General features: G+C 42.8%; 1 protein-coding gene across 1 annotated transcript in view; it reads right to left on the reverse strand.

The window, feature by feature from the left end:
• The window catches only part of LOC139381240 (regulating synaptic membrane exocytosis protein 1-like), a 56,588-nt gene that overhangs the window by 14,444 nt on the left and 15,258 nt on the right, over positions 1-26,886 (reverse strand). Inside the window, exons 3-16 of the mRNA XM_071124715.1 lie at positions 23,040-23,259; positions 22,333-22,344; positions 10,246-10,493; positions 9,432-10,129; positions 7,458-7,498; positions 7,097-7,207; positions 6,844-6,943; positions 6,637-6,760; positions 5,907-5,924; positions 3,831-3,877; positions 3,428-3,540; positions 2,992-3,122; positions 922-1,093; positions 657-810 (exon numbers count right to left, since the gene is read on the reverse strand). Of these exons, the coding sequence (XP_070980816.1) occupies positions 657-810; positions 922-1,093; positions 2,992-3,122; positions 3,428-3,540; positions 3,831-3,877; positions 5,907-5,924; positions 6,637-6,760; positions 6,844-6,943; positions 7,097-7,207; positions 7,458-7,498; positions 9,432-10,129; positions 10,246-10,493; positions 22,333-22,344; positions 23,040-23,259 (2,189 nt within the window). The remainder of the gene's footprint in view (positions 1-656; positions 811-921; positions 1,094-2,991; positions 3,123-3,427; positions 3,541-3,830; positions 3,878-5,906; positions 5,925-6,636; positions 6,761-6,843; positions 6,944-7,096; positions 7,208-7,457; positions 7,499-9,431; positions 10,130-10,245; positions 10,494-22,332; positions 22,345-23,039; positions 23,260-26,886) is intronic.

Below are 26,886 nucleotides of genomic sequence, written 5' to 3' on the forward strand. Positions count from 1 at the left end.
TCCCCTCGCGCGAACCAGGGACCCTCTGCACACATCAACAACAGTCACCTCGAAGCATCGTTACCCATCGCTCCACAAAAACCACGGCCCTTGCAGAGCAAGGGGAACTACTACTTCAAGGTCTCAGAGCAAGTGACGTCACCGATTGAAACGCTATTTAGCGCACACCACCGCTAACTAAGCCAGCCGTTTCACATCCGTTACACTCACACACACACACACACACACACACACACACACACACACACACACACACACACACACACACACACACACACACACACACACACACACACACAAACACAAAAGGATAAGCAGACCACATACATATGTAGGATCTTAATTTGACCTATATTGTCAAATAATCCTGCAGCAACAGGATTTGTACATTTAGTCCATGATGTTGCAAAATCGGTAGTTAGGCTACTAGCTGGCAAAAAGTAGGCTACATGAAAAGTGCAATATTGTTAAAATGTAACCCTGTGTTAGTGTGGGTTTTCAGTGAATTTAGGTAAATCACAAAGCTTATCTGCATTTCCTGTGGTGCAGGAATATTCTCAGCAACAAGAGTGTGATCAAATTAAGATTCTACATCTGTACAATACAAAGAAATATATTGTGAAGACACATCGCACATAGACCTGTCTGTGACTTACGCTGCAGCTTCTTGCTGGGTGTGTCGGTGTGGGGGTGTCTGCGGGGCATGTAGGGCGATGGCCGGGGCAGAGGGATGGAAGACATGTCGTGGGTTTGCAGATTGTACCAATGAGGCTTATCATCCAATGGGGCTGTCTCGAGCTCTATCAGGATCTTAACGTAACCAATATTAGCACAGTCAAACACAAGGCCAATGAAAGCAATTCATCAACTTCAATGTTTGCCTGAGTGTCTGTATCTGTGTGTATGTAAGTGTGTGTGTACCTCGCCCATGAACATGCTATCCTCGTCAGGTAGGCGAGGCTGGTCCCACACGGTCAGCTCTAGCATGTGTTGGCGGAAGTCTCTGCGGTGGACGTGGGAGTACACAAACGTCTGGTTCCACATGGGCTCTCCGCTCTTCTTCACTGTCTTAGTCCTCCTCTTGCTCTTGTCACTGAGTGCGCGCACACACAAACACACAAACACAAACAAACAGACAAACACAAACACAAACACAAACAGACAGACAGACAAACAGACAGACAGACAGACAGACAGACAGACAGACAGACAGACAGACAGACAGACAGACAGACAGACAGAACGAGAGAGAGACAGAGAGAGAGAGAGAGAGAGGAGTTAACATATTTGTTTGTTTTTCTATGTGGTAGTCTGTAACTGATACAGTTGAAGTCGGAAGTTGACATACACTTAGGTTGGAGTCATTAAAACTAGTTTTTCAACCTCTCCACAAATTTATTGTTAACAAACTATAGTTTAGGCAAGTTGGTTAGGACATCTACTTTGTGCATGACACTAGTAATTTTACCAACAATTGTTTACAGACAGATTATTTCACTTATAATTCACTGTATCACAAATCCAGTGGGTCAGAAGTTTACATATACTAAGTTGACAGTGCCTTTAAACAGCTTGGTAAATTCCAGAAAATTATGTCATGGCTTTAGAAACTTCTGATAGGCTAATTGACATAATTTGAGTCAGTTGGAGGTGTACCTGTGGATGTATTTCAAGGCCTACCTTCAAGCTCAGTGCCTCTTTGCTTGACATCATGGGAAAATCAAAAGAAATCAGCCAAGACCTCAGAAAAAAAACTGTAGACCTCCACAAGTCTGGTTCATCCTTGAGAGCAATTTCAAAATGCCTGAAGGTACCACGTTCATCTGTACAAACAATAGTACGCAAGTATAAACACCATGGGACCACGCAGCCGTCATACCGCTCAGGAAGGAAAAGCGTTCTGTCTCCTAGAGATGAACGTACTTTGGTGTGAAAAGTGCAAATCAATCCCAGAACAACAGCAATGGACCTTGTGAAGATGCTGGAGGAAACAGGTACAAAAGTATCTATATCCACAGTAAAACGAGTCCTATATCGATATAACCTGAAAGGCCGCTCAGCAAGGATGCAGCCACTGCTCCAAAACCGCCATAAAAAAGCCAGACCACGGTTTGCAACTGCACATGGGGACAAATATCGTACTTTTCGGAGAAATCTCCTCTGCTCTGATGAAACAAAAATAGAACTGTTTGGCCATAATGACCATCATTATGTTTGGAGGAAAAAGGGGAGGCTTGCGAGCCGAAGAACACCATCCCAACTGTGAAGCACAGGGTGGCAGTATCATCTTGTGGGGGTGCTTTGCTGCAGGAGGGACTGGTGCACTTCACAAAATAGATGGCATCATGAGGGTGGAAAATTATGTGGATATATTGAAGCAAAATCTCAAGACATCAGTCAGGAAGTTAATTAAAGCTTGGTCGCAAATGGGTCTTCCAAATAGACATTGACCTCAAGCATACTTCCAAAGTTGTGGCAAAATGGCTTAAGGACAACAAAGTCAAGGTATTGGAGTGGCCATCAAAAGGCCCTGACCTCAATCCTATAGAAAATGTGTGGACAGAACTGAAAAAGGGTGAGCGAGCAAGGAGGCCTACAAACCTGACTCTGACACTGACTCTGACCAGCTCTGTCAGGAGGAATGGGCCAAAATTTCACCCAACTTATTGTGGGAAGCTTGTGGAAGGCTACTCGAAACGTTTGACCCAAGTTAAACAATTTAAAGGCAATGCTACCAAATACTAATTGAGTGTATGTAAACTTCTGACCCACTGAGAATGTGATGAAAGAAATCAAATCTGAACTAAATCCTCTCTACTACTATTCTGGCATTTCACATTCTTAAAATAAGTGGTGATCCTAACTGACCTAACTAAGACAGGGAATTTTTACTAGGATTAAATGTCAGGAATTGTGAAAAACTGAGTTTAAATGTATTTGGATAAGGTGTATGTAAACTTCCTACTTCAACTGTATACTACGATGACGTACCTGCGGTCCGGCAGGAAGTACATTTTGACGTAGGGGTTTCTAGGTCGCCCATCCGGTCGGGGAGGCAGCTCTGTTGCCTGGACCACGTTCACTATTAGCTGGTGTCCCACCTTATCATACCACAGCTTCACCTGCACACAGACACACAGAGACACACCCCAGCATGATCACTAGGAGCCAACAACCCATCTTAAATGATATTACGTAGGCTACAAACTATATAGAAATACAAGACAACCCCAAATGTCTGCACTCATGATAAATGACATGACAATCCTTTGGTATTGACTTACTGAAAGTTGTCCGGGCAATATCTGAAAACACGCACATAAACACACACATCATGGAAATGATCACTATGAGCCAGATTACTATCACATACATATCATATACCAATGCATAATAATCCCACATATGTCTGTTGGTGTGTACTCACTGTGAGCTGTCCAGGCATTAGCTGTGGGTCTCTTAGTGCACTGGGGCTGGTGGGGGACATGACTGATATAGATGGCTGCTCCATCTTCTGGGACTCGAATGAACTGGAACCTGCTGTGAGGGCAGAAATAAGACAAGACACATCTCACCCAGTTAAACCCCTAACAACTAGGGTCAAAAAGAAAGAGCGAGAGAGCGTTGACAGAGAGAGAGACAGAGAGAGGAAAAGCAAAGAGAGAGAGAGAGACAGAGACAGAGGGAGAGAGAGAGAGAAGGAGAGAGAGAAGGGGAGAGAGAGAGAGAAAGAAAGAAAGAAAGAAAGAAAGAAAGAAAGAAAGAAAGAAAGAGGAAAAGCAAAGAGAGAGAGAAACAGACAGAGAAGCGAGAACAGATGCAATACCTACTAGATTCTAGTGGAGGGTGGGATGTGTCTGGGATTCTTGGGATATCACTGGAATCAATCAGAGACATATCAGTTAAAGTCACACTAACATCCGATAGTACAGGATAACACAAGTATACAGAGACTATTATTTAGTGTTGTCTTGACTGTTGGTAGGTAAAAACAGGAGGGAAGAGTAGGATCAACATAGAAAGAGTTGGATCAACATAGAAAGAGTTGGATCAACATAGAAAGAGTAGAATCAACATAGAAAGAGTAGGATCAACATAGAAAGAGTTGGATCAATATAGAAAGAGTAGAATCAATATAGAAAGACTAGGATCAATATAGAAAGAGTAGGATCAATATAGAAAGAGTAGGATCAATATAGAAAGAGTAGGATCAATATAGAAAGAGTAGGATCAATATAGAAAGAGTAGAATCAATATAGAAAGAGTAGAATCAATATAGAAATAGTTGGATCAATATAGAAAGAGTAGAATCAATATAGAAAGAGTAGGATCAATATAGAAAGAGTAGGATCAATATAGAAAGACTAGGATCAATATAGAAAGAGTAGGATAAATATAGAAAGAGTAGGATCAATATAGAAAGACTAGGATCAATATAGAAAGACTAGAATCAATATAGAAAGACTAGGATCAATATAGAAAGAGTAGAATCAATATAGAAAGAGTAGGATCAATATAGAAAGAGTAGAATCAATATAGAAAGAGTAGGATCAATATAGAAAGAGTTGGATCAATATAGAAAGAGTAGAATCAATATAGAAAGAGTAGAATCAATATAGAAAGAGTAGGATCAATATAGAAAGAGTAGGATAAATATAGAAAGAGTAGGATAAATATAGAAAGAGTAGGATCAATATAGAAAGACTAGGATCAATATAGAAAGAGTAGAATCAATATAGAAAGACTAGGATCAATATAGAAAGAGTAGAATCAATATAGAAAGAGTAGGATCAACATAGAAAGAGTAGAATCAATATAGAAAGAGTAGAATCAATATAGAAAGACTAGGATCAATATAGAAAGAGTAGGATAAATATAGAAAGACTAGGATCAATATAGAAAGAGTAGGATCAACATAGAAAGAGTAGGATCAATATAGAAAGAGTAGGATCAATATAGAAAGAGTAGAATCAATATAGAAAGAGTAGAATCAATATAGAAAGAGTAGAATCAATATAGAAAGAGTAGAATCAATATAGAAAGAGTAGGATCAATATAGAAAGAGTAGGATCAATATAGAAAGAGTAGAATCAATATAGAAAGAGTAGAATCAATATAGAAAGACTAGGATCAATATAGAAAGAGTAGGATCAATATAGAAAGAGTAGAATCAATATAGAAAGAGTAGAATCAATATAGAAAGAGTAGAATCAATATAGAAAGACTAGGATCAATATAGAAAGAGTAGGATCAACATAGAAAGAATAGGATCAATATAGAAAGAGTAGGATCAATATAGAAAGAGTAGAATCAATATAGAAAGAGTAGAATCAATATAGAAAGAGTAGAATCAATATAGAAAGAGTAGAATCAATATAGAAAGAGTAGGATCAATATAGAAAGAGTAGGATCAATATAGAAAGAGTAGAATCAATATAGAAAGAGTAGAATCAATATAGAAAGAGTAGGATCAATATAGAAAGAGTAGAATCAATATAGAAAGAGTAGGATCAATATAGAAAGAGTAGGATCAATATAGAAAGAGTAGGATCAATATAGAAAGAGTAGGATCAATATAGAAAGAGTAGAATCAATATAGAAAGAGTAGGATCAATATAGAAAGAGTAGAATCAATATAGAAAGAGTAGGATCAATATAGAAAGAGTAGGATCAATATAGAAAGAGTAGGATCAATATAGAAAGAGTAGGATCAATATAGAAAGAGTAGGATCAATATAGAAAGAGTAGAATCAATATAGAAACATTTTTACAACCAATAATCCCTTATTGCAGTCTACTAATTTAGGCATTCGTCAGCTCTATGGTCACAGGGTGGGGGAGGATGAGGATGCTTGTGTAAATTTGTGTGGAAGGAGAGGGGGTCTTAATACTGTAGCTTTACTTACTGATAGGCTTTATACAACCTTCGTAAGTGTTTGGAAATTCATATTTTTTTTACAAAGGAGCAAGACAAGTCAGGTCAGAAACAAACAACTGTTCAAAATTATAACCAAATGTATGTACAGTGTGTGATTGGAGTGAGTAAAGAGTGACACCCAATTAAAACGAGGCCAATTCTGTTTCACCCCCTTCTCCTCGTGTGTAAACTCGTTCATTCGCCCTTAAGAAATTAAAAGCACTGCATTGATGTTTGAATTTCAACCCACTGGGCAAAAGCAGGTTGAATCAACGTTTTTTCCACATCACTTCAACCCAGAAAAATGGTGATGTTGGGATCAAGCAGTTTTTTTAGCAATGTGGAAAACTGATTGTGTTTGACAACGAGTCATCAACGTTAGGGAATTTGGTCTTTTTTTCACCCAACTTTTAACCTAAATCCAATGACAGGGTGAATTAGACGTTCAACTGACATCTGTGCCCATGTGGGCCCCTATTCCATACACCAGTCCATTCCTTGTAAATCTATGAGGAAAAGTATGAATGTACAATTTGGAGAGAAAGGTGGGAAATTAAATTGGGCAATGGGCTAACCTAAGCATGATCTCACCAGTGCCAAAGACAGACACAGAAGACACTTGAAACCAAGCGTCACAGAGTTGCTGCCCTAATCATAGTGCATCTATTAGGGTTCGGTGTCTTTTCCTCAAAGGTAAGAGTCTCTTATTCCTGACTTACCCAATGGGCCGGGACACCACTAGTTCCACTTGGGGTTCTGCTTGGGAATTGAGAATGATATTGTAAACTTCTTTCTGGGTTGCTCCTGGCAACATCTTGCCATTCCACTGCAGAACCTCATCCCCTGAAAATACACAATGTCAATCTTCAAAACCGACACACACATACAAACATATTTACACACACATACACACACACTTTGCATACCTGCTCGTAGGTGTCCCACAACGTCGGCCAGACTGCCCTTCTTGACTACAGTGATGAAGGCTCCCAGTCTTCCCGCCTCTGTGACCCTTCCCCCAACCACCTGAAGACATTCATGTGCACATACACATAGTCAAGTAAAACAATGGCCAAACTTAAGACACACGCGCGCACACACACACACGCACACACACACACACACACACACACACCACAGTCTAGCCAAAGTGTGATCGTGTCTGGTATGATCTCTAACCTTCAGCCCCAGCAGTGCCCCGGCCTCTTTAGGCATTACGCTCCTCTTGCTCAGGGTGATTCGGCCGATTAGATGGTCACCCTCTTTGGATGGCTGCCATGTCACCGGATGCTGTGAACAATATACTGATTCAACCTAACAGCCTGGGAGCAACCACATTATACCTAACCCACTCTATCTGTCTCTGTCTCTGTTCCTCTCTCACTCTCTCTCTCTCTCTCTCTCTCTCGATCGACAAGCACACACTATATAGAAATTCACACACACTTACAAACATAGACAGACACAAACACTCACTCAATCACACTCACTCACTCACTCACTCACTCAAATAGATACGAAAAAATAATCAGTCACTTACATGCCACACAGTGGGGTCCAGCGGGTAGCACTCCCAGTCCCCTACACGAGAAATGAGATCAACTCAACCAGTAGAAGTAGATGGAAGGAGACACACACACACACACACACACACACACACACACACACACACACACACACACACACACACACACACACACACACACACACACACACACACACACACACACACACACACACGGAGAAAGACAGAGCCAGGAGTTGCAGCAAGGAAAGACAAGGTGTATACACAGCACATACCAGCTCAGCTGCCACTATACACAGCTGAGCCAGATCTGGACCTTCGTTAGATGATTGAATATTTTGTTTCGAGACATGACACTTTACCAGAATCACCCAGGGCTTGACCCCATACTCCTCTTAGTGATTGGGAAAGAAAAAGAGTCTCCATGTGATGCATGTTTGTTGAGCTCTTCGTGAATATTGAGCAAACTTTCACTAGGACGTCTGGTTAAGGGAAATCAATTAACAGCCTTACTGCCATTGTCCTTACGTACATTGTGACGCACCTACGAACTGAAAGTATGTGCACACGCACTCAGAGAAAGATTTGAATGCCTGAACACTCCTTCTGTGCTCAACCCATCTCGGACCGAGCTAAAAAAGGAAACATGGCTTGCTACTGCGCTGGTGTGTTTAGAACTAGTTTTGACAAATCCCCTCTTCTTCTCTCATATGATCGATTAGTCATTAGAGAGCTTTGTCTGGTTTCAATCCAGGTTGGCATGTGGAACAAATGGCATTAAATCAAAGTGGACTGAAGCCCATTCGAAACAGTACTGGGTTTACAATAGTATCTACTTTCTTCTCCTCGCAAATGTGATGTATCTAGGTGAGCTGTATGTAGCCTAAACATAACAGGCTCTGACTATAGTTAGAACTGTAGGACATGGTTAGAGCTAACATAAATAGCTAGGACATAGTTAGGTACATTGGCACGGTTCGCTTCAAACTAAAAGCACATGGCTATGATACGGTAAGACCTGAAGTAAAGAGATAGGACGTGGTTAGCATTTGCAGTAACATAGCTGAGACATGACGACGTTATAGAAGCATCCAGCCTAGTGTTTGTTCCCATGGCTCCAGGGCTGCAGCCTGTGTCCTAGCTCTGTCACGCAGGGTCACATGGGGGTAGGACAGGGTCAACCTATCCTGCCCGCCTGGGACTCTATCCCCTCAGGCCAAGCCATGGCCAGAATATCATCCACACACAAGCGCACGCACACTACTGCACACACATACAAACACTCAATGCAGTCACACACGCACACACTCAACAAACAAAACACACTACACTGAGTAACTAAATGTGTTTAATCACGTAAAAAACAAGCTGAGCTCAACCCTATGTCACAATATATTACATTACATACAGTACAAGAACATCTCCACATTTAGAGCTCATTAATCAAATGCTACTATCTCTCATCGAATAATCTCATAAGCACCTCCTATGATTACTTACCTGTGATAAAGTAGATGCAACCTCGAGTTTGGATTGTTACAATGAAGAGAGCAGAGAGAGGCTGAGCAGCTCTCGCTAGCCGGTACTTTTTACAATGTGTTAAAACTGTGGTGAGCACACACACACACACACACACACACACACACACACACACACACACACACACACACACACACACACACACACACACACACACACACACACACACACACACACACACACACACACAATGAGTGAGCGCTTATTTAAAATTGTGCTCAGCATGTCTTGAAAACAATCTTACCACACTCTCTTACCTCTTTCACTGCAGTGTGGGATGCATACAGTATTGGTAAGCTCTTTCACAGTATGGGATAAAGCTGGCCCTAGAAGCTGATCTGTAGTCAGGGGTTGCGTCTCTTCCTTGATATTTTATGGTACGATTTGGGGAGTGTACGCTGAAACTAGATCTGTGTCTATGGGAAACTTTTACACTGGAGCCTGTCTCACCTCTCTCACTGACACTCTCGATCTCTGCGTCCTCACAACTGCTGTACTCTGGCGTGGTACCTCCCTCTTCCTCTGAGCTGCTGACTGATGTCTGTCTCTTCCCGGCACCGCCACGTTTTGACTTGTAGGGCCGTGGCGGTGGCGGCCGCAGAGACTCTGACTGGTCCGAGCTGAGCGAATCGTTTCGCAGCATGCTCTCAGCCTTTTCCCGTTTGGACCGGCGCAGGAGGGGGCCGTGTTCGGGGACGGGGGCTGACCCAGGGGGTTCCCTGAGTTCTGAGGTCTGGAGATGTGGAGGGCCATGGTCCTGTGGCCCCCCAATACCCCCCTCCACCGTCCTCTGGCCCAGCATAGCCTCGGGCTGGCCCCCAACACTCCCAACACCCTCAAACCCAATCTCAACCCCCCTGCCTCGCCCCAGGGGCTGTAGAGGGTGCCTGCCCCCCAGTGGCTCCCCTGGCTGGGGCTGGGCTAAATGTTGGGGGGCGTTTGGGTCTATGTGATAGCCCTCTTCTGTCAATCGGGGGACCCCCGCTCCCACAGGGTCGTGTTCCAGAGAGCGGCCCTTACTCAGCCGCCGGCCCTCCCTCCGCTCTCGCTCTCGTTGGTCCCGGTCCACAGACACCTGGGTGTGGAGTCTGGGATGACCCGGTCGACGCTCACCTCGACCTTTACTGTTCTGATTACCCGGCTTTCTCCTGGTGGGTGAGAGGAAGCGAGACAGAGGGAGAAATTATGAGGTGTATGTCAGTAGAGAGTAATGTTTAAGTAGGTGTACAGGTGAACCATGTGTGTGTTTGTGGCTGGGGATTACGGGGGCTCGCTGCGTGAGCGGAGGTCCATTCCTGGTGCCAGTCCTGGGTCACCGGGGCAGTTGGCGTCGTGGGGCCCCAGGGGGACCTGGGAGAGGGAACGAAGCTTCTCGTCACTGGGGTTCAGGCCACACATGGCCGGGTCACTGATGCCTGAGCCTAGACCTGGCTTCCCTGTACCTGAGAACCACTCCCCTGGCTTAGTGAGGATCTCCTGCTGCTTACGGCAGTTATTACACACCCACATCACCTGGAGAAGCACAAATACATAGAGTTATTATATGGCTGTTATACGGTTATCAACTGAAGGAAGAGGTTATAAGAGTTATTACACACACACACACCACCTGGAGAAAGAGGTTATAACAAGGTTATTACACACACATGACCGGGAGGAAATATATACACACTGAGTTTGTTTGAGAATCTACATAATCTACATAGTTTAAAGCCCAAGATGCTTTATTATTAGTTGCTTACTAACTTATGTGGTATATATTGTATTGAATATCACGGGAGAACACAGCATTATTGTTTATTGTGAGTAGCTATTATTATCACAAGCAATTAAGATAAGCACTGAGCCAATTTGAACAGTGACAGACTAACTGTGAAATTCAGCATCACAGGAAAACAATGGCTTAGAACAGACAAGGGGGAATCATGCACCCTAAGGAGTACACTGCTGCCAGGATAACAGTGTGGACGAGAGGGCTTTTATGATTAAAAGAATAATATGGCATAACAATATGGCATCTATTCTAATAAACAGTTTGGCTTACATTCTCACAGCAAAACCACAGCTCTGACTCTGCTGATAGATACTTTATTGAGGAACCAATGTACATACTATGACTGGTATGTGGTTGTCTCACCTATCTATCTTAATGTGAATGCAGTAACTGTAAGTCACTCTGGATAAGAGTGTCTGCTAAATGACTAAAAAGCCAAATGTAAAACTATAAATACATCTTCTAAACCTGAAGGTGTAAAGGAACACACATACATTGTTGCCTGTTTCTGAGCTGAGTGTAGGGAAGAGGGTATCTAGAAAGACAATGAGAGAAGGAAAAATAGGGAAAGGGGTAGTAAGGAGAGAAAAGAAAATAAGGGGAAAGAGGACCACACGACAGAGAAGGGGAGAGATGAGGGGAGGTAGGAGAGCGAGGGGAGAGAGGGAGACCCTTTACTCTGGCCACCAGGGTTATCATTATTCCATAAGCGTCCCGGATGGCTCCTTAAAGAGAACTAAAATAAAACACCTTGGCATATTCCACATTTTCCCTCTCTCTTCCCCTCTCTCTCATTCTCTCCCCCTCTCTACTCCTCCAGATTGCTTTTGATTAAAGCCGAGGAGAAAACAGCCTCACACCAACGCAGCTATATTTATCCTACCATCCGCCCAGTACCATCAGGGAGAGGAAAGGCAGGCACGCAGGCACGCACGCACGCACACACGCACGCACACACACACACACACACACACACACACACACACACACACACACACACACACACACAAAAGCCAACAACTCCCCCAATGGAGCAGTGCTTTGCTGAAGATATTCACCAGCCCACCGATCCCTGCTGCCAGACCTAAGCAACCGATTCCTGCCAGCACCAAGCACTGATCTCCCGCCCTGCCTGCTGCTGCTGCTCCATAGTGCCAGAACACACACACACACATACACACACACACACACACGCACGCACGCACGCACACACACACACACACACACACACACACACACACACACACACACACACACACACACACACACACACACACATACACACTCCCTGACGAGGCAGCTCTCCAACAGAACGCACTCTCCATGAACGCACAGTCGCATATGCCTCCCGCCATCGCCATTGCTGCCGTCCTAGTTTATCCCACGACAGCCAGCTTTGCTCGTCAGCTATAGTGGCACTGACTCCCAGTTGAATGTCTGTGGGTGACACTTTCATAAGTCACCTGTCTTTAGTGCTTAGTATCGTCTATAGTACATGATTAGAATGCTATAAGCATTCATAACAGTTCATGACTACTTAGAACAGCTTAAATGTGTAAGTGCCTTTGTGTTCTCCTCCAGCTCTCTCTCTCCCTCTCTGTCACTCTCTCATTTCAATTCAGAGGGCTCTATTGGCATGATAAACTTGTTTTCATTGCCAAAGCAAGTGAAATAGATAATAAACAAAAGTGAAATAAACAATTCAAAATGAACAGTAACATCACACTAACAAACGTTCCAAAGGAATAGAGACATTTCAAATGTCAAAAGGCTATATACAGTGTTGTAACGATGTGCAAATGGTTAATGTACAAAAGAGAAAATAAAAAAACATAAATATGGGTTGTATTTACAATGGTGTTTTTTTCTTCACTGGTTGCCCTTTTCTTGTGGCAACAGGTCATACATCCTTCTGCTGTGATGGCACACTGTGGTATTTCACCCAATAGATAAGAGAGTTTATCAAAATTGGATTTGTGGGTCTGTGTAATCTGAGGGAAATATGTGTCTCTAATATGGTCATACATTTGGCAGGAGGTTAGGAAGTGCAGCTCAGTATCCACATTTTTGTGGGCAGTGTGCACATAGACCTGGCTCTCAAGAGAAGACAGGCCATCTATGGCGGCCTCTCTCGATAGCAAGGCTATGCTCTCTTACTTTCCATCTCTCTCTTACTTTCCATCTCTCCCTCTTGTTTTCCATCTTCTTTCAGTATAAACAACCACTCCAATACCAAACAACGTGTTCCATTTCAAAACCCCAGTCAGACACAGCATGTGACACATAACATCTGACACCAAACACAGTTTTACTACTACTGACACACACACACACACACACACACACACACACACACACACACACACACACACACACACACACACACACACACACCGAGTCAGACTCACAATGAATCCTTGCAGTACAGGATTAGAGATGCATTTGTGTGTGTGTGTGTGTGCGTGTGTGTGTGTGTGTGTGTGTGTGTGTGTGTGTGTGTGTGTGTGTGTGTGTGTGTGTGTGTGTGTGTGTATGTGTGTGTGTGTGTGTGTGTGTGTGTGTGTGTGCGTGTTATTTTCCCTTTTGTACTTTCTTATTTTGGAACTTTTGTGAGTGTAATGTTGACTGTTAATTTGTTTAGTTTATTTCACTTTTGTTTATTATCTACTTCACTTGCTTTGGCAATGTTAACATATGTTTCCAATGCCAATAAAGCCCTTAAATTGAAATTGAATTGAAATTGTGAGAGAGCGAGAGAGAGAGAGAGAGAGAGACAAAAGTACAAAGAGAGACAAAAGTACAGAGTCGCAATACAAAATCCTGACCATCTAAATCCTAACAATCCGTTTGGCCAACATTGAAAATGTGACACCATTACAAATTAACAACATTTGAGAGGCAGAGTGCAGGACTCTAAGAACTTCTGTTTTTCCCATGGAAGCCACAGATAATCCAGAAGTAGTCCTGGTATTAGATCCCCCTCTGATGGGAGGCCGCCAGTCGGATGGATGGAGTCACAGTCTGACAGATTGCAGCAAACACAAAGCCTTTTCACACACTCTCATTCCTAACAGCAACACGTCACATGACCAGAAGAAACCCTCAGAGACAGAGATTGAGACCAAGAGAGAGAGAGAGAGAGACAGGGGGAAGCAGAATGTAATATGACCAGAAGAAACCCCTAGAGAGAGAGAGAGAGAGAGAGAGGGATTGGCTTCACCACAGATCACGTTTATTTTTTCGAGAGCATACATATTTCATTAGATTATTCAGTGGATGTGTTTTGGTTCTCCACTGCGTGCGTGGTGTGACTGCATTGTGTGTGTGTGTGTGTGTGTGTGTGTGTGTGTGTGTGTGTGTGTGTGTGTGTGTGTGTGTGTGTGTGTGTGTGTGTGTGTGTGTGTGAAATAACAATGAATAGTGCTGAAATCTCTCAGCTGCTATTGTATCGCTGCTGGTTCCTGAAGAGACTAACCCGCTGTGTAACCATAGTTACCGCATGTTATAACATTCCACTGTGGGAATCCCCATTCTCTGTCTTCAGGTATGTGTCAACTAAAGGTCTCTGTAGTGGAACAGCAGAGTAGTGTTCTATGAAAGAGATTGCTCATTGAAAAACAGCGCCACCAACTGGTGATGGACTACGAAAATGAAGGTGCCGCTTTAGATAAGGGACAATCACTCTGGATTCCCGGTTAGAGGCACAATGACGATCAGGACACAGACTCAAGTTCAACCCTTTTATTGCCTCAGACACACACAGCTTCATGGTGTAGTTGAACGAATGGTTTATCATCATCAACGCATTCACATCACACCAGGGAGGTTCAGAGTTCAGAATCCTTTGGCAGAAAAGAGCCGATGGAAATGTCCAGTTGCCGTAGAGTAGCCTACTCACTGGAAAAATACAACTGACTTCTGACCCCGGGATGGGATGGCCTAAAGTTCCTATTGGCTCAAGGCCAAGGTGGGCAAGGTCAAGGGGGATGATTGGCAGGTCAAGGATCCCATGAGAGGTCAGAGGTGTGACCTGTAAACAGACACTTCCCACCTCCAAGGCAGAGTATCCTTCCCACTGCAGCAGACTTGCAATAAATGTAAGCAACTCTAGTGCAGGGGAAGAGTTTTTTTTAACACTTATACAGTAGTTACATGCATAGCTACAACATCCAGATACAAGCAGAAATGGAAGAACTAAATTAACCTGTATTGTTTTTATTGTTCAGCATTTACGATGGTAAAGGTTTCGCATGATCATGTGATGTCAACATGTGGGTTTTTTCCTAGAATAATGATCCTTCAAAAAATCCAAGATTAGTGAAAGATGATTTCCAAGAGAGATGATAGAAACTTAAAGCCAAATACAGACTGGATTCCTAAAGGGGAGAGTAGGAAAAGAAAAGTACAACCTCTGGATGACTGGATTCATAGGGTTTGTGACGAAGGTCAAAGGCAAATGGCTGACTGGTAAATGACTGGTTTCCACCTAGAGGGGTGTCTCAGACCCCCAAGGGGGTGGAGTATCAGTGGCTAACTCATTATCACACTAATGATCAGCTACAACATTTGGCTGCATCATAATTAACATCCATTCTAGGAGTGATCACTCTGACATCAGAGCCTCTTGGTGGGGCTGTGGGGAACCGGGATGCAGGTTTTGGTTCTAGCCCAGCACTAACACACCTGATTAATCAGCTACTCCCACAAATAGTTGAATCAGAAATGTGCACGCCCTGGATTGAGAAACCCTGCTCTAGCCTTCCCAGCAGGCCCCTGCACCATCTATATGATGCACTGTGCTATAATGTAATGGGCTATGATCTTGTCTCCATTGACTAGTGTGAAGAGGACAGGCAAAAGGACCATGAGTAGTGAGTCACTGCTGTCAGCGTCTCCTCACAGGTGAAATGGATGATGCATGGAGGCGGCAACATCAATGCACTACCCATAATTCAGCAGGCTATAAATCCTAGGTCAGGATGAAAGAGTGCCGCAAAGTAGATTAGTGTCCATTGGGGTTAATGAGAATGTATATCATCACACCCAGAAACCCTCCTCAGTCACACACACCCACGTGCACACACCTACGCAAGCACACGCAAACACACGCGGAAAAATGTAATGTTACCCGCCAAGACACATGTCCACATACACACAGAACATACACACACTGTCACAGTAAATGAGGACCCCAATTATATCACACGCAGACCCATCCACATAGAAACACAAACACATACACACAGTCAATAGTGTAAATAATTTACTTTGAGTCCTCAATAGATCTATGAATGTGAGTGTGTGTAATATATAATCCATATAAATATATAATATAGGTCTTTACTCACTCACACTGGGAGTGTGTTTATGTTTCATTGTGCCCTCACACACACACACACACACACACACACGCTATCTCTTCAGTGCCCCTTTACTACTATAATGCATTGGAGGAGAGTAAGTCTACTGCACTTCTATCTGTCTCCACTAGATGTCTCTGTGCTGCACTTGGGGAGGGGGAGGGGCACAACTTTGTCCTTAGATAAGTGTGTAGGGGCTTTCACCCTCCTCGGTGGGCTGGTTCTATTTTTTTGTGTCCTTCAGGAAAGTATGAGTCTGCTTTCTCAATCAATCTGTTTGTTTAATTGATCAAATTTGGTTTCATTTGAATTGATCCAAAATATACAGGTCCTTTGAGGGTAATTATATATAACATGTGAAACATTGGCTTCATAAAATGTGATGTGTGTAGGGTAGGCAACGGCATGTGTTGTATCTGTATTTGAAACAAAAGTAGGATACTGAGAGATAGCTCTGTGTCATGTCCCAGTCAATGAGACATTTCCATGAGGTGAAAGAACGGCAGAGCGGAGGGAGGATAGAGACTGTGATCCATAGTAATCACGAGGCGCTGTTGATTTCAGTGGACTACTGATTTCTCAGCCACTACCAAATTGCTGCAGGGAGAGACATTGTGTACACACACACACTGAACACTACCCCAAGAGAGTATCAAACAGTGATATGACTACATTGTCGCGGTGATGAAATACTACTATAGTGCCTGAACATTTTTTTAAACAGTCTGTTTTCTAGCCCAAATCAACACATTCTAAAAACATAGCCTTTGATGTTACAATATGAAGGGAAGAGAAAGAGAGGTAACGGGAAGGGGAGAGAGGGCTTACTGTCTTGGAAGAGGAATCAGACATTGAAAACAGTGTTTCTGCGAGAAACACTTGGCTTCAGCACAAACACAGATTTTCACTGTTAGATCTGCCATTAGTGTAGACAATGAGCACTGCTTATCATTAGCCATGACACATATGTGACTCATTTCAGTAAACTTGGCGTACTACTTCAAAGGACAGACATTTAAATGTAAAAATAAATAATTTTTTTATCAAAATGTGTTGTTTTTTTGGGGGAAGAAATGCCTTCTGGAACATTTGATCTTTCAAGTGCATTAAAAACAAACTTGTATGCCATCTGTAAATATGAATAAAATTGTTAAATTACAAGCCCAGTTGGTTTAGCCACAGAAAAAGACAGGAATCTTCCCACTAGCTATGATTGGCTGACATAATGGATGGGCTGGATATGGCGAGAGATGAGTCTGGATTGGTCTGCCATGTAGCATCCTTCTGTCTATAACATGAGCTGCTCAGTATGTGTAGGTAATTGTTTCTAACAATGCTATTTTGAATTACATCATGAATAACTGCAAAAGTGTTGCTAATGCGCTTCACTTCATGGAGTTTGAAATCAGTGGAATGTGCCGTGGAAGCAGGGTATGATAGCTAAGCAGATTGAGAAAATTCTGCCGTTTGATTGCAAATATGCAGAGGGAGTCGAAAAGAAAACACACAGAAGGCTGTTGTATAAAACACATGTCTCCGGATTACATCTTCAAACTAAGGGCAACCATGACATCCGTGACAGAGAGGGAGAAGCATTCATCCATGTATACGATACAGGTAAGAGCGTGTAGCTAGCTACATATTCAGATATTATATGTTTACAATTTTGTCAGAAAGACATTTTCATTTTATTTTCAAGTTAAAGCATACTGTTAGCTAGCTAGCTAATGTTAGCTGGCTGGCTTGCTAGCTAACATTACGTGTATGATCTGTGTAGTAATATAATTCGTTTCTCAGAGCCATTTGCATTGCTAGTTATAGCCTAACTTAGCTAACTAGCTAACATTGAACTTAGTTGGTTAGCTTTAGCTACATGCAGCTTCATGCAGTTTAGTAACGTTATGAATTGGGATTATGGTTCATTGTTTAGCTAGCTAGCTACATGTCTAAACAAAAGACTCCACTATGTAAGTAACCATTTCACTGTACCATTTACACCTTCTGTATTCTGTACATGTGACAAATAAACTTAGATTTGATTTGATATAGTGTGTGTTTACTAGAGACAGTAATGTGAAAAACAACATGACCTGCACAAATTTCAAATTTAGGATATAACATTAAGCTAACAAGACAGTGTCCAAGTTTTAAACAATTCCGGTAGAATACCCTGTTTTTATTTTGTCACACTCACAACTAAGATATTTTCTGTAATTAGCTTGCCATTAACTTGCCATTAACTATAATAATGAATGCCAATTGGCTAAAGTTAAGACATTGTCAGCTACAGTATATGATATGGTCATTATTTGAACTGGCTAGCCAGTTAACTTAATGTTAGCTAGCTTACTAACAAACTACAAACTAACCAAAATATTGTTTAGAATGTTGCTTTTAGTTGCCTGGTTTGCTAGATTGACATATGCTAACTACATTTTTAAACAGATGGGTATATTGGTATTAAAATACACCAGTTATGCTATTTTGGACCACCAAGCTGATGATGTCATGAAGCCTGTCATTTTTGTGTTTATACTTTTTCATAACGACAATGACAAGTTTGATGTCAAATGACAATAGAATGTCCATGATGTCACTGCGATAACTGTCTACAGACATGTCGATAGACGTAGTTTAAAACAGCCTTTAGACTTGAAATCTTTGGTTGTTTAGTACACAACCATACTCCCTCTGTTTAGCACATGGCCTCACGTGTGAATCCTTAAAGAGATGGGCGGGGCTAAGGCTGAAGAGGGTGTGAACGACGCTGAAATGGTGTAGACAAAGAGAGCACTGCAATAGGTGTACCAAAACATTCAAGGGACATTTTCTCAAAAGTGGGATTTACAAGTTCATCAACTCTCAAAGCAGTATTACTTTCCCATTGTTCCTCAACTTTAGTGTATGATATATCATTTTCTAGCTCTGAGTCTCTGCTTTAATCCAATGTAAAAAAACAAAACAATTTCAATTTTTGCTACATAATCGAGCCTGGTCCGTCACATGGACCACATGGGTTATGCAAGCTACAGTATAAACAGTGGCCACATACTTACTATAGGCCATACATAAAGGATTAGCAACGTGCATGCCCTGCCCACCTGAGGGTCGGCTTTTTTCCGTCATCTATTTCCTGTGTTTGAGGGGTGCAAATTCAACTTGTCACTTAAATCTCGCTGGATTGACTTTCATTTGACTCCTGTAACTCTTTCATACTGTTACTTGTGCCTGACTTTTTTTTCTCCCTTTAGCGCTACGACTACGGAAATGTTTTTAATGACCTGTCAAACACACCCCGGTAATGGCAGAAATTGGCTCTATGGAATACATTGTGGTACAACTGAATAGAAAATAACGCTTTGTCAGCGATTTAATGCACCGTCTCAACATTTACGTCACAAGAAAGAGAAGATGGGTAACTTTATTTTGAGGGCTGAGAATTTTTTGTGGAATTGAAAAAAAGTAATAATTTAACACAGTTAAAATGTTTACAAATTAGATGCGCTGAAATGAAAGAAACTTCCAAAAATGTGACACTCGGAATACAGTGATATTATCACTGATCTTGCAAACAATGTAAAGTATGTTTGGATGTTATCTAGAGCTAAGTGTGTTGACCTTTAATCCGATGGCATCCTGCTATTGACAGACTTGTTGAGTTATGCAAGAGAACGCGACAACAACAGTAAATAATGATGCAGTCTAGACAGTGCAGGTGAGTGCAGGTAGGGTAGACAGAGCAAGTTTTTGGTGGTTGCAGCCTTGTCCCACCCCTTTATGTTAATGTATTCATATATGCAAACACAACTGGCATATTTATGCAAATGTGCCATGTGTCATTTTACACATATTTTTTTAAACACCTGATACTATAACAAAATGCATATACGAGTGCATTCAACAGTAGTATTTATTATAATTATTATAAAAACCTTTTAACAATTTTGATGACCATTGCTAAGGGGACACGTATTCTCAACACAGGGGCCTTCTCTTTTTTAAAACCCCATCTGGGTCTTCAAATAGATACAGAGGGCAGCATAGGTTAGAAATTGGGGTTATACAAACTATATGCAGGGTCCCCACAACTTATACTCAAGGCTATGTAGTCAGTACATAGGGGCTGCACAGGTAATACACAGAGTTTACACACACTACTCAAGAAACAGACTCTTACTGCCAAAGCCTCATTAGAGTTAGTGCTGTTGTACGGTGCTGTAGGGGGGGTTGGACTAGTGTCTACAGTACTCTAATGCATTGTTGGAAGCCCAGAGCACCACTGAGCCAAGTACCAACAAAGTGATAGTTTGGCAGCGCCACTGAGGGAAAGGGCCAAGGGCATGTAAGGTTTTAAACTCAACCTAAAAGTGTGAGTGCTGTAAGGTGTAAAAGGCATGCCTGGAGTAATACCTAAAGGTGTAAGTGGTGTACGGTATGTTACTAGCGGTCTAGTGAGAGTTAGTGGAGTACTATTGGTTGACACTGGAAGTGGTTCTACCTTCTTGTTGGCTACATATCTTAATGGGATAGTGCGAGATTTTGGCAAGTAAGCCCTTTTTCTACTTACCAAGAGGCAGATGAAACACATGGATGCCATTTTATGTCTCTGCATGCAGTTTGAAGGAAGTTCAAGATTGTTTCGGCAAGCTGTCTCTTACTAGAGTTAGCACAATGATTGGAAGTCTATAGGTACAGCTAGCTTGCGTTAGAGGTTGACACAGGAGTGAAAATTCTTTCCTGTCCCGTCTTGTCCTGTCTGTTACTTTCCTGTACTATCCTGATCCTGCGACAGTTTTATAAGCCCAGAACTTTCCTTTACCTTTCCAATAAAAATCACTCCCGTCCTGTCCTGTGCTCATTTTTGCGCGCAGAAATATGTAGGTTATTGTGTTTGTTTAGGAAGTAAGCCTATTGAAAATGATTTCAGTAATGCAATATGCGACTGTGATGTGGGGTTGTCTTACCTATCTTAATTAAATGCACTGACTGTAAGACTAAGTCGATCAGGATAAAAGAGCGCATTCTAAATTACCTAAATATAGATTGATTAAGCTGGAGGATGAGGACTGAGACCCCAGTCGGATGGTCTGCTCAGCATCAGCCTACAGCTGAGCACTGTGCACATAAACTCAGCAAATAAAGAAATGTCCCATTTTCAGGACCCTGTCTTTTAAAGATAATTCGTAAAATCCAAATAACTTCACAGATCTTCATTGTAAAGGGTTTAAACACTGTTTCCCATGCTTGTTCAATGAACCATAAACAATTAATGAACATGCACCTGTGGAACGGTCGTAAAGACACTAATAGCTTACAGACAGTAGGCAATTAAGGTCACAGTTATGAAAACTTAGGACACTAAAGAGGCATTTCTACTGACTCTGAAAAACACCAAAAGAAAGATGCCCAGGGTCCCTGCCCATCTGCGTGAGCGTGACTTAGGCATGCTGCAAGGAGGCATGAGGACTGCAGATGTGGCCAGGGCAATAAATTGCAGTGTCTGTACTGTGAGACGCCTAGGACAGCGCTACAGGGAGACAGGACGAACAGCTGATTGTCCTTGCAGTGGCAGACCACGTGTAACAACACCTGCACAGGATCGGTACATCTGAACACCGCACCTGCGGGACAGGTACAGGATGGCAACAACAACTGCCCGAGTTACACCAGGAACGCACAATCCCTCCATCAGTGCTCAGACTGTCCGCAATAGGCTGAGAGAGGCTGGACTGAGGGCTGATTTTTAGTGAGCAAAACTATATTAGGCCTAGCCTACACAGTTGTGTTTTTTTAATGAAATGCTCTACACATGAACAGGTACTGCCTGTTCCTGTGGACTGTTGATCCTGGTCCATCTTGTCCTGAACTTGACTCTAGAACTTGACTCCCATTCCTGCCAGAATCCTACGGGAGTCCAGTTCCTGTTAACCTCTAGCTTGCGCTAACACCAGTTAGCAACTTTTTTCCAGCTGCATGCAGAGACATAATAATGATATCCATGAGTTCATTTGACTCTGACTAAGTAGAAAATGGGCTAATTACCAAAATCTTACACTATCCCTTTAAGGTCTTAATGAGTCACATTCCTGCATCTACACCTCGGACCCCTGTAATAAAGAACATGATACTGTACTGTAAATGCTGCAAAAGTTCTGGATGCAAATGGAGTTCACAAAAACACATACTGTATGCCTTCACAGAAAGAGGAAACACTCACCACTTTCTCCTCCTGTTGTCAGCATCCAGGTGGCATATGAGAGAGAAATCAACAGAGATGGAGGGAAATAGGGAAAGAGAGAAAAGGGGAGATGAGGACACATCTAGGAAAATTCTAAAACCTGCTTGAGAACACACACTTTATGGTGACAGAGGTGATTTTATCCAAATCAAAATGAGGTTATCCACAAACTTCCTTAACAGTAGCACAAGCCTGATTGATTATGAGTTGAGGTGGTGGAGGTGGGGGGGGGGGGGGGGGGGGGGACTCAACAGGTAGGTAATCCCTGTTTAAAAGCCCCCCACAATTATCTCCCCTATCTCACACACAGTGGCCTCTCCACAATGTGCTAATTAGGGCTACCTAATTAGAATGCATGATGTGTGTGTGTGTGGTTAAATTCAATTAAATATCACACTGTGGGTGGCCGGGTGGGCTTCCTGCAAGGATCCCCCACAACTCCACTGTGTCTCTAGCCCCGGGTCCGATCCCCGGGGGGAACACAGAGGTCCCCCTGCACCCAGTCCCTGTCTAATTCCAAATTAACCTTTACCAGCCTCTACCGGGGTAACACACTGCTGCAGCCAACCCTAACACTTAGACTACACATTGTCAGTGAAAGTGGAGTAAACAGGGGGCATGTGTCTGTGCGTGCATGTGTGCGTGCGTGTGTGCGTGCGTGTGTGTGTGTGTATACATTGCATTACATTGTTGGAGCGCAGGGACACCCTCCCCCCGCAGCGGGCACAGAACTTGATCTGGCAGTAGGAGCAGAGGTTGCCACAGCCATCAGCGAATTTGGTCTTGTGGCAGATGCCACAGGTGGGCGCGTCGTCCCGATGCTGGCCCGTGGTGGTCTGCCGACGCGTCTCCTCCCCCACCCGCCGCACCGTCTCCCTGTAGCTGGACAACTGCTGCTGGATACCTCTGAGAGAACAGGAGGGGAGGAAAGGTGCAAAGGTAGCTAACGTTACATATTTTAAGACCTTGCCAAAGCATTTGAAGCATTAACTTTGCCACATGAATGAATTCTCCCAGCATGAATTGTCTTCACACATCTTCACATAATCAGATGAAAACCTGATTGCCAAAATGTATTCCAAATAGATTCTGAGGTTTCATAATTATACGTTTGTTAATGGGACAATAAGGCAGTTTTTTACATTTCCTGAAAAGTTCCCGTTTTGGAGAATCCGACAGTGACCATATGATACAGTATGTAGATATTGCATGGCAAATAATAAAGACATTATACAGACAACAGACGTTTAAAAAAGTATATGAATCTGTCAGCGCAGTGCACACAGAGCTCCCTGTTTGATTTCCTTCTAACATTCTGTCTCTCTCGCAACTGCACCAACCTGACACTGCTGAACCAGGCCAAAATAGGAGACAGGATAAAACACGTTATACTATAGATGCATTTATATGGTATCTTGTAAACAGCCGTTGGCTATTAGGAATGCTTATAGTATGTTTAGTAATACATATTACCACCTATGTATGTTCTATGAATGCATCTGTATGTCATTTATAAATGCTGTTAATATGAGCTATTTTCAAATGCTTATAGCCAAGGTACATTTGTTGTAACGTGATAATAGGCAGTATACAGTTGTAGATACAATACATCCATAATCAATTATAAACACATTTAGTCAGAAACAAATACAGAGCAGATAGTAGCTTCCAAAATACTGTAACATTCAAATACTATAGGTAGAGTTAGATGTATTATCTTTACTTACAGACAGGGTGTCATTGGTGTAGCCTCCTCCCCCATAAAACCAGCCTTAAAAACTGCACTTCCCAAGAGGACAGGAGGTCACAAACAACTGACTGCATCAAACATCCAAAAGGCCTTAGGCTAAATATCCACATTGTTCACTGTACTACTGGTGTCACAAAACAAACTATTCCCCTATCATACCTTCAAACACATCCTCCTCCCTGGACTATCCCACCAACAGTGACATCCCTGTATTCCTGTGTCTTATCCCTGTAAATACACACGCTTCAACACACACACTTCAACACACACTCACTCACACCGGCACTCGCACTTACACACACGCACACGCACTCGCACTTACACACAAAAATACAAAACCACTTCCCATCCCATGCCGTCTTCCTCGCAGCGCCCCGGGCCTAATCTCTGGTATCTATTGGCCCTAAAGGTCAGACAGGGGTCACCTGCTGCTTCTGTCTCCTCAGGGTTCATATCCTCAGCTCCATGACTCTCACGTAATCACACTGTCACAAGCCCCGTTTCCAATGCTTAGGCCCGGTTTGAATAATTTAGAAATGTATCCTTCCTTACCTCTGAGGTAACCACCGCTTAAACGCAGTTGAATAGGTGAGAGTATGGATTCATAACATTCCTTTCACCAATCAATTACGGGAAGGAGATGAGCGAAGGAAGCTATCTCCAACTATTGGACTCAAGCCGACTCAACTACTCTGACGAACTCTCTCGCTCAGACGGGTACACTTTAAACTTAAATCTCCATTAGATTGCGCAACACTGTTGAATGTTTTTGAGCGATAAATGAAAAACATCTTTAAGAGTGAACAGAGATGAAGAGAGAGAAATAGAGCGAGAACTATGTATTTATGAGGAGATCTGAGAGAGCGCTCATCTTTCAAGAGTCAGGAGAGACTGTCTGACAGGAGCTCATTAAGAAAAGCTAGAAAACACAGATGCATAAATGCGAAACAAGGTTAAACCAAAGTGAGCCCAAGCTTTACTTCCACCAGAACAAACACACACAATTGAACGCAAAGACACACATGCACACAACGCACACAGAGAAACACACACACACACATTTCCCTTTGCGTCACACCATTCAGAACTTTCTCTCTTTTAGGAAATAAAAATAACCCCTTTGTGAAATGCAAATTAGTCCAAGTGTGTTTTTAAACAAATCGGGCCAACAATTGAATCTGGGGAAACAACATTAGCATAAAGCATCGCATATAATAATTAAGCCATGCAACACAAGAGAGCTTGCTGAGACTCTAGGACTACTGTAGCTACAACAAAGCGTACTGTACATCACTGTATGCACACCTGTAAATACACACAGCGAATAGGCATACTGAGAATGGAGATTTCAGATGGGCTTACTTCGGGGGATATGATCATGTAGGTGGCAAGATCTACCTCGCTGCCTCGAGAATGAATGAAAGTGAATGGTGTGGCTGTTCACACAGTCCTGTGCAGTGGAGCTCGATCATTTCCCCAGACCTCTCCAACCGAGGGGGAGGGAGTCAAAGAAGGCCTTTAGAAGGTGTGACATGATGTGACAGACGTGAAAAGCCAGTAGTATCTCAGCCACCGAACAAGGACAAACGTCCTGCGGACACACACACACGCTGTCCCCCATTCCATCAAGCCCTGGCAGGATGGCCCTGGTCCCTATAGACAGCGCTGGTTGTAAATCCTCCAACACACACATGAAAGCATGCACATACAGGACGCACTCCCACGATGTCCCAGAGGATCAATGGGTCTGTGTGATTTGTCTCTAACATGTGGGACACACGTATGATCGAGCTGTGAAACATCCCATCACACACGTGGAGATGCAGGGGACGGGACCTACATTCTGAAGTTGCATTTTTTAGTGGACATTGGAATGTGATAGAAAACAGAGACAAGGGTGTGCTTTAGGACCATGAGGACGCCTCCGAGCGGTCGGGTAGGCTGTTTGGAGTGTTTGGGGTCTTTATCCGAATAATAGTGTTTATCCGAATAATTTATTTTTTTAAAGTTATGTCCCCCCCACTTCTAAAACAAAAGTTGTGCCCCTATGTTGATAGCTATAAGATATATGGTGAACAGTCCTAGTACCAAGCCAATCAAAGGGCAATGTAAAGCTACTGTTTATACCTGTCAAATTCCTTCTGATCTACACGAAGTGCCTAGGTGCAAGAGGCTAGATGCTGTTTCAGGATTGGGGGGTGAACATCACTCTAAAAATTCCTTCACACTCGACGGGAGAGTGGGCATAGATGAGCATGTCCTAGCACCATTGCAATGGACTTTGGGTAATGTAATCTCATGTTATCGGCTGAGCGAGGTCTCCGATTATAAGTCTCTCTGAGGGGAACTGGGAGCATATTTAGTGCTGAATAAAAAATAGAGCCCTAGCCCCTACTCCCTAGCCCCTACTCCCTAGCCCCTCCTTATAACCACTCGAAATAATAATATAGGCATTCATCAGATGCTTTTATTCAATGCAACTTTGAGTTCATATGTGACCGGTGGCCACTAAAGTGCCTTCTATCCCACTGTATCGCCAGCCAAGTGCGTCTAGCAGGCTAATTAAGGGTGTGGTTGTGCCAGCTTATTTAAGCAGAGCGCTTCCTTCTGCCGGGAGATTATTTTATCATTTGGAAGGTAGGCATGCCTTTGGAGTATGAGAGCAGTGACAGTGACAGCCCAAATCCAGAGAGTCTTATTCTAATATTCTGAAAGTATTGTGTGTATAACAGCACCAGTATTGTGTGTATAACAGCGCCAGTAAACGTTACACTGAGTTCCTC

This window comes from Oncorhynchus clarkii, chromosome 23 (genome assembly GCF_045791955.1).
Source record: "Oncorhynchus clarkii lewisi isolate Uvic-CL-2024 chromosome 23, UVic_Ocla_1.0, whole genome shotgun sequence".
Taxonomy (NCBI): Eukaryota; Metazoa; Chordata; class Actinopteri; order Salmoniformes; family Salmonidae; genus Oncorhynchus; species Oncorhynchus clarkii.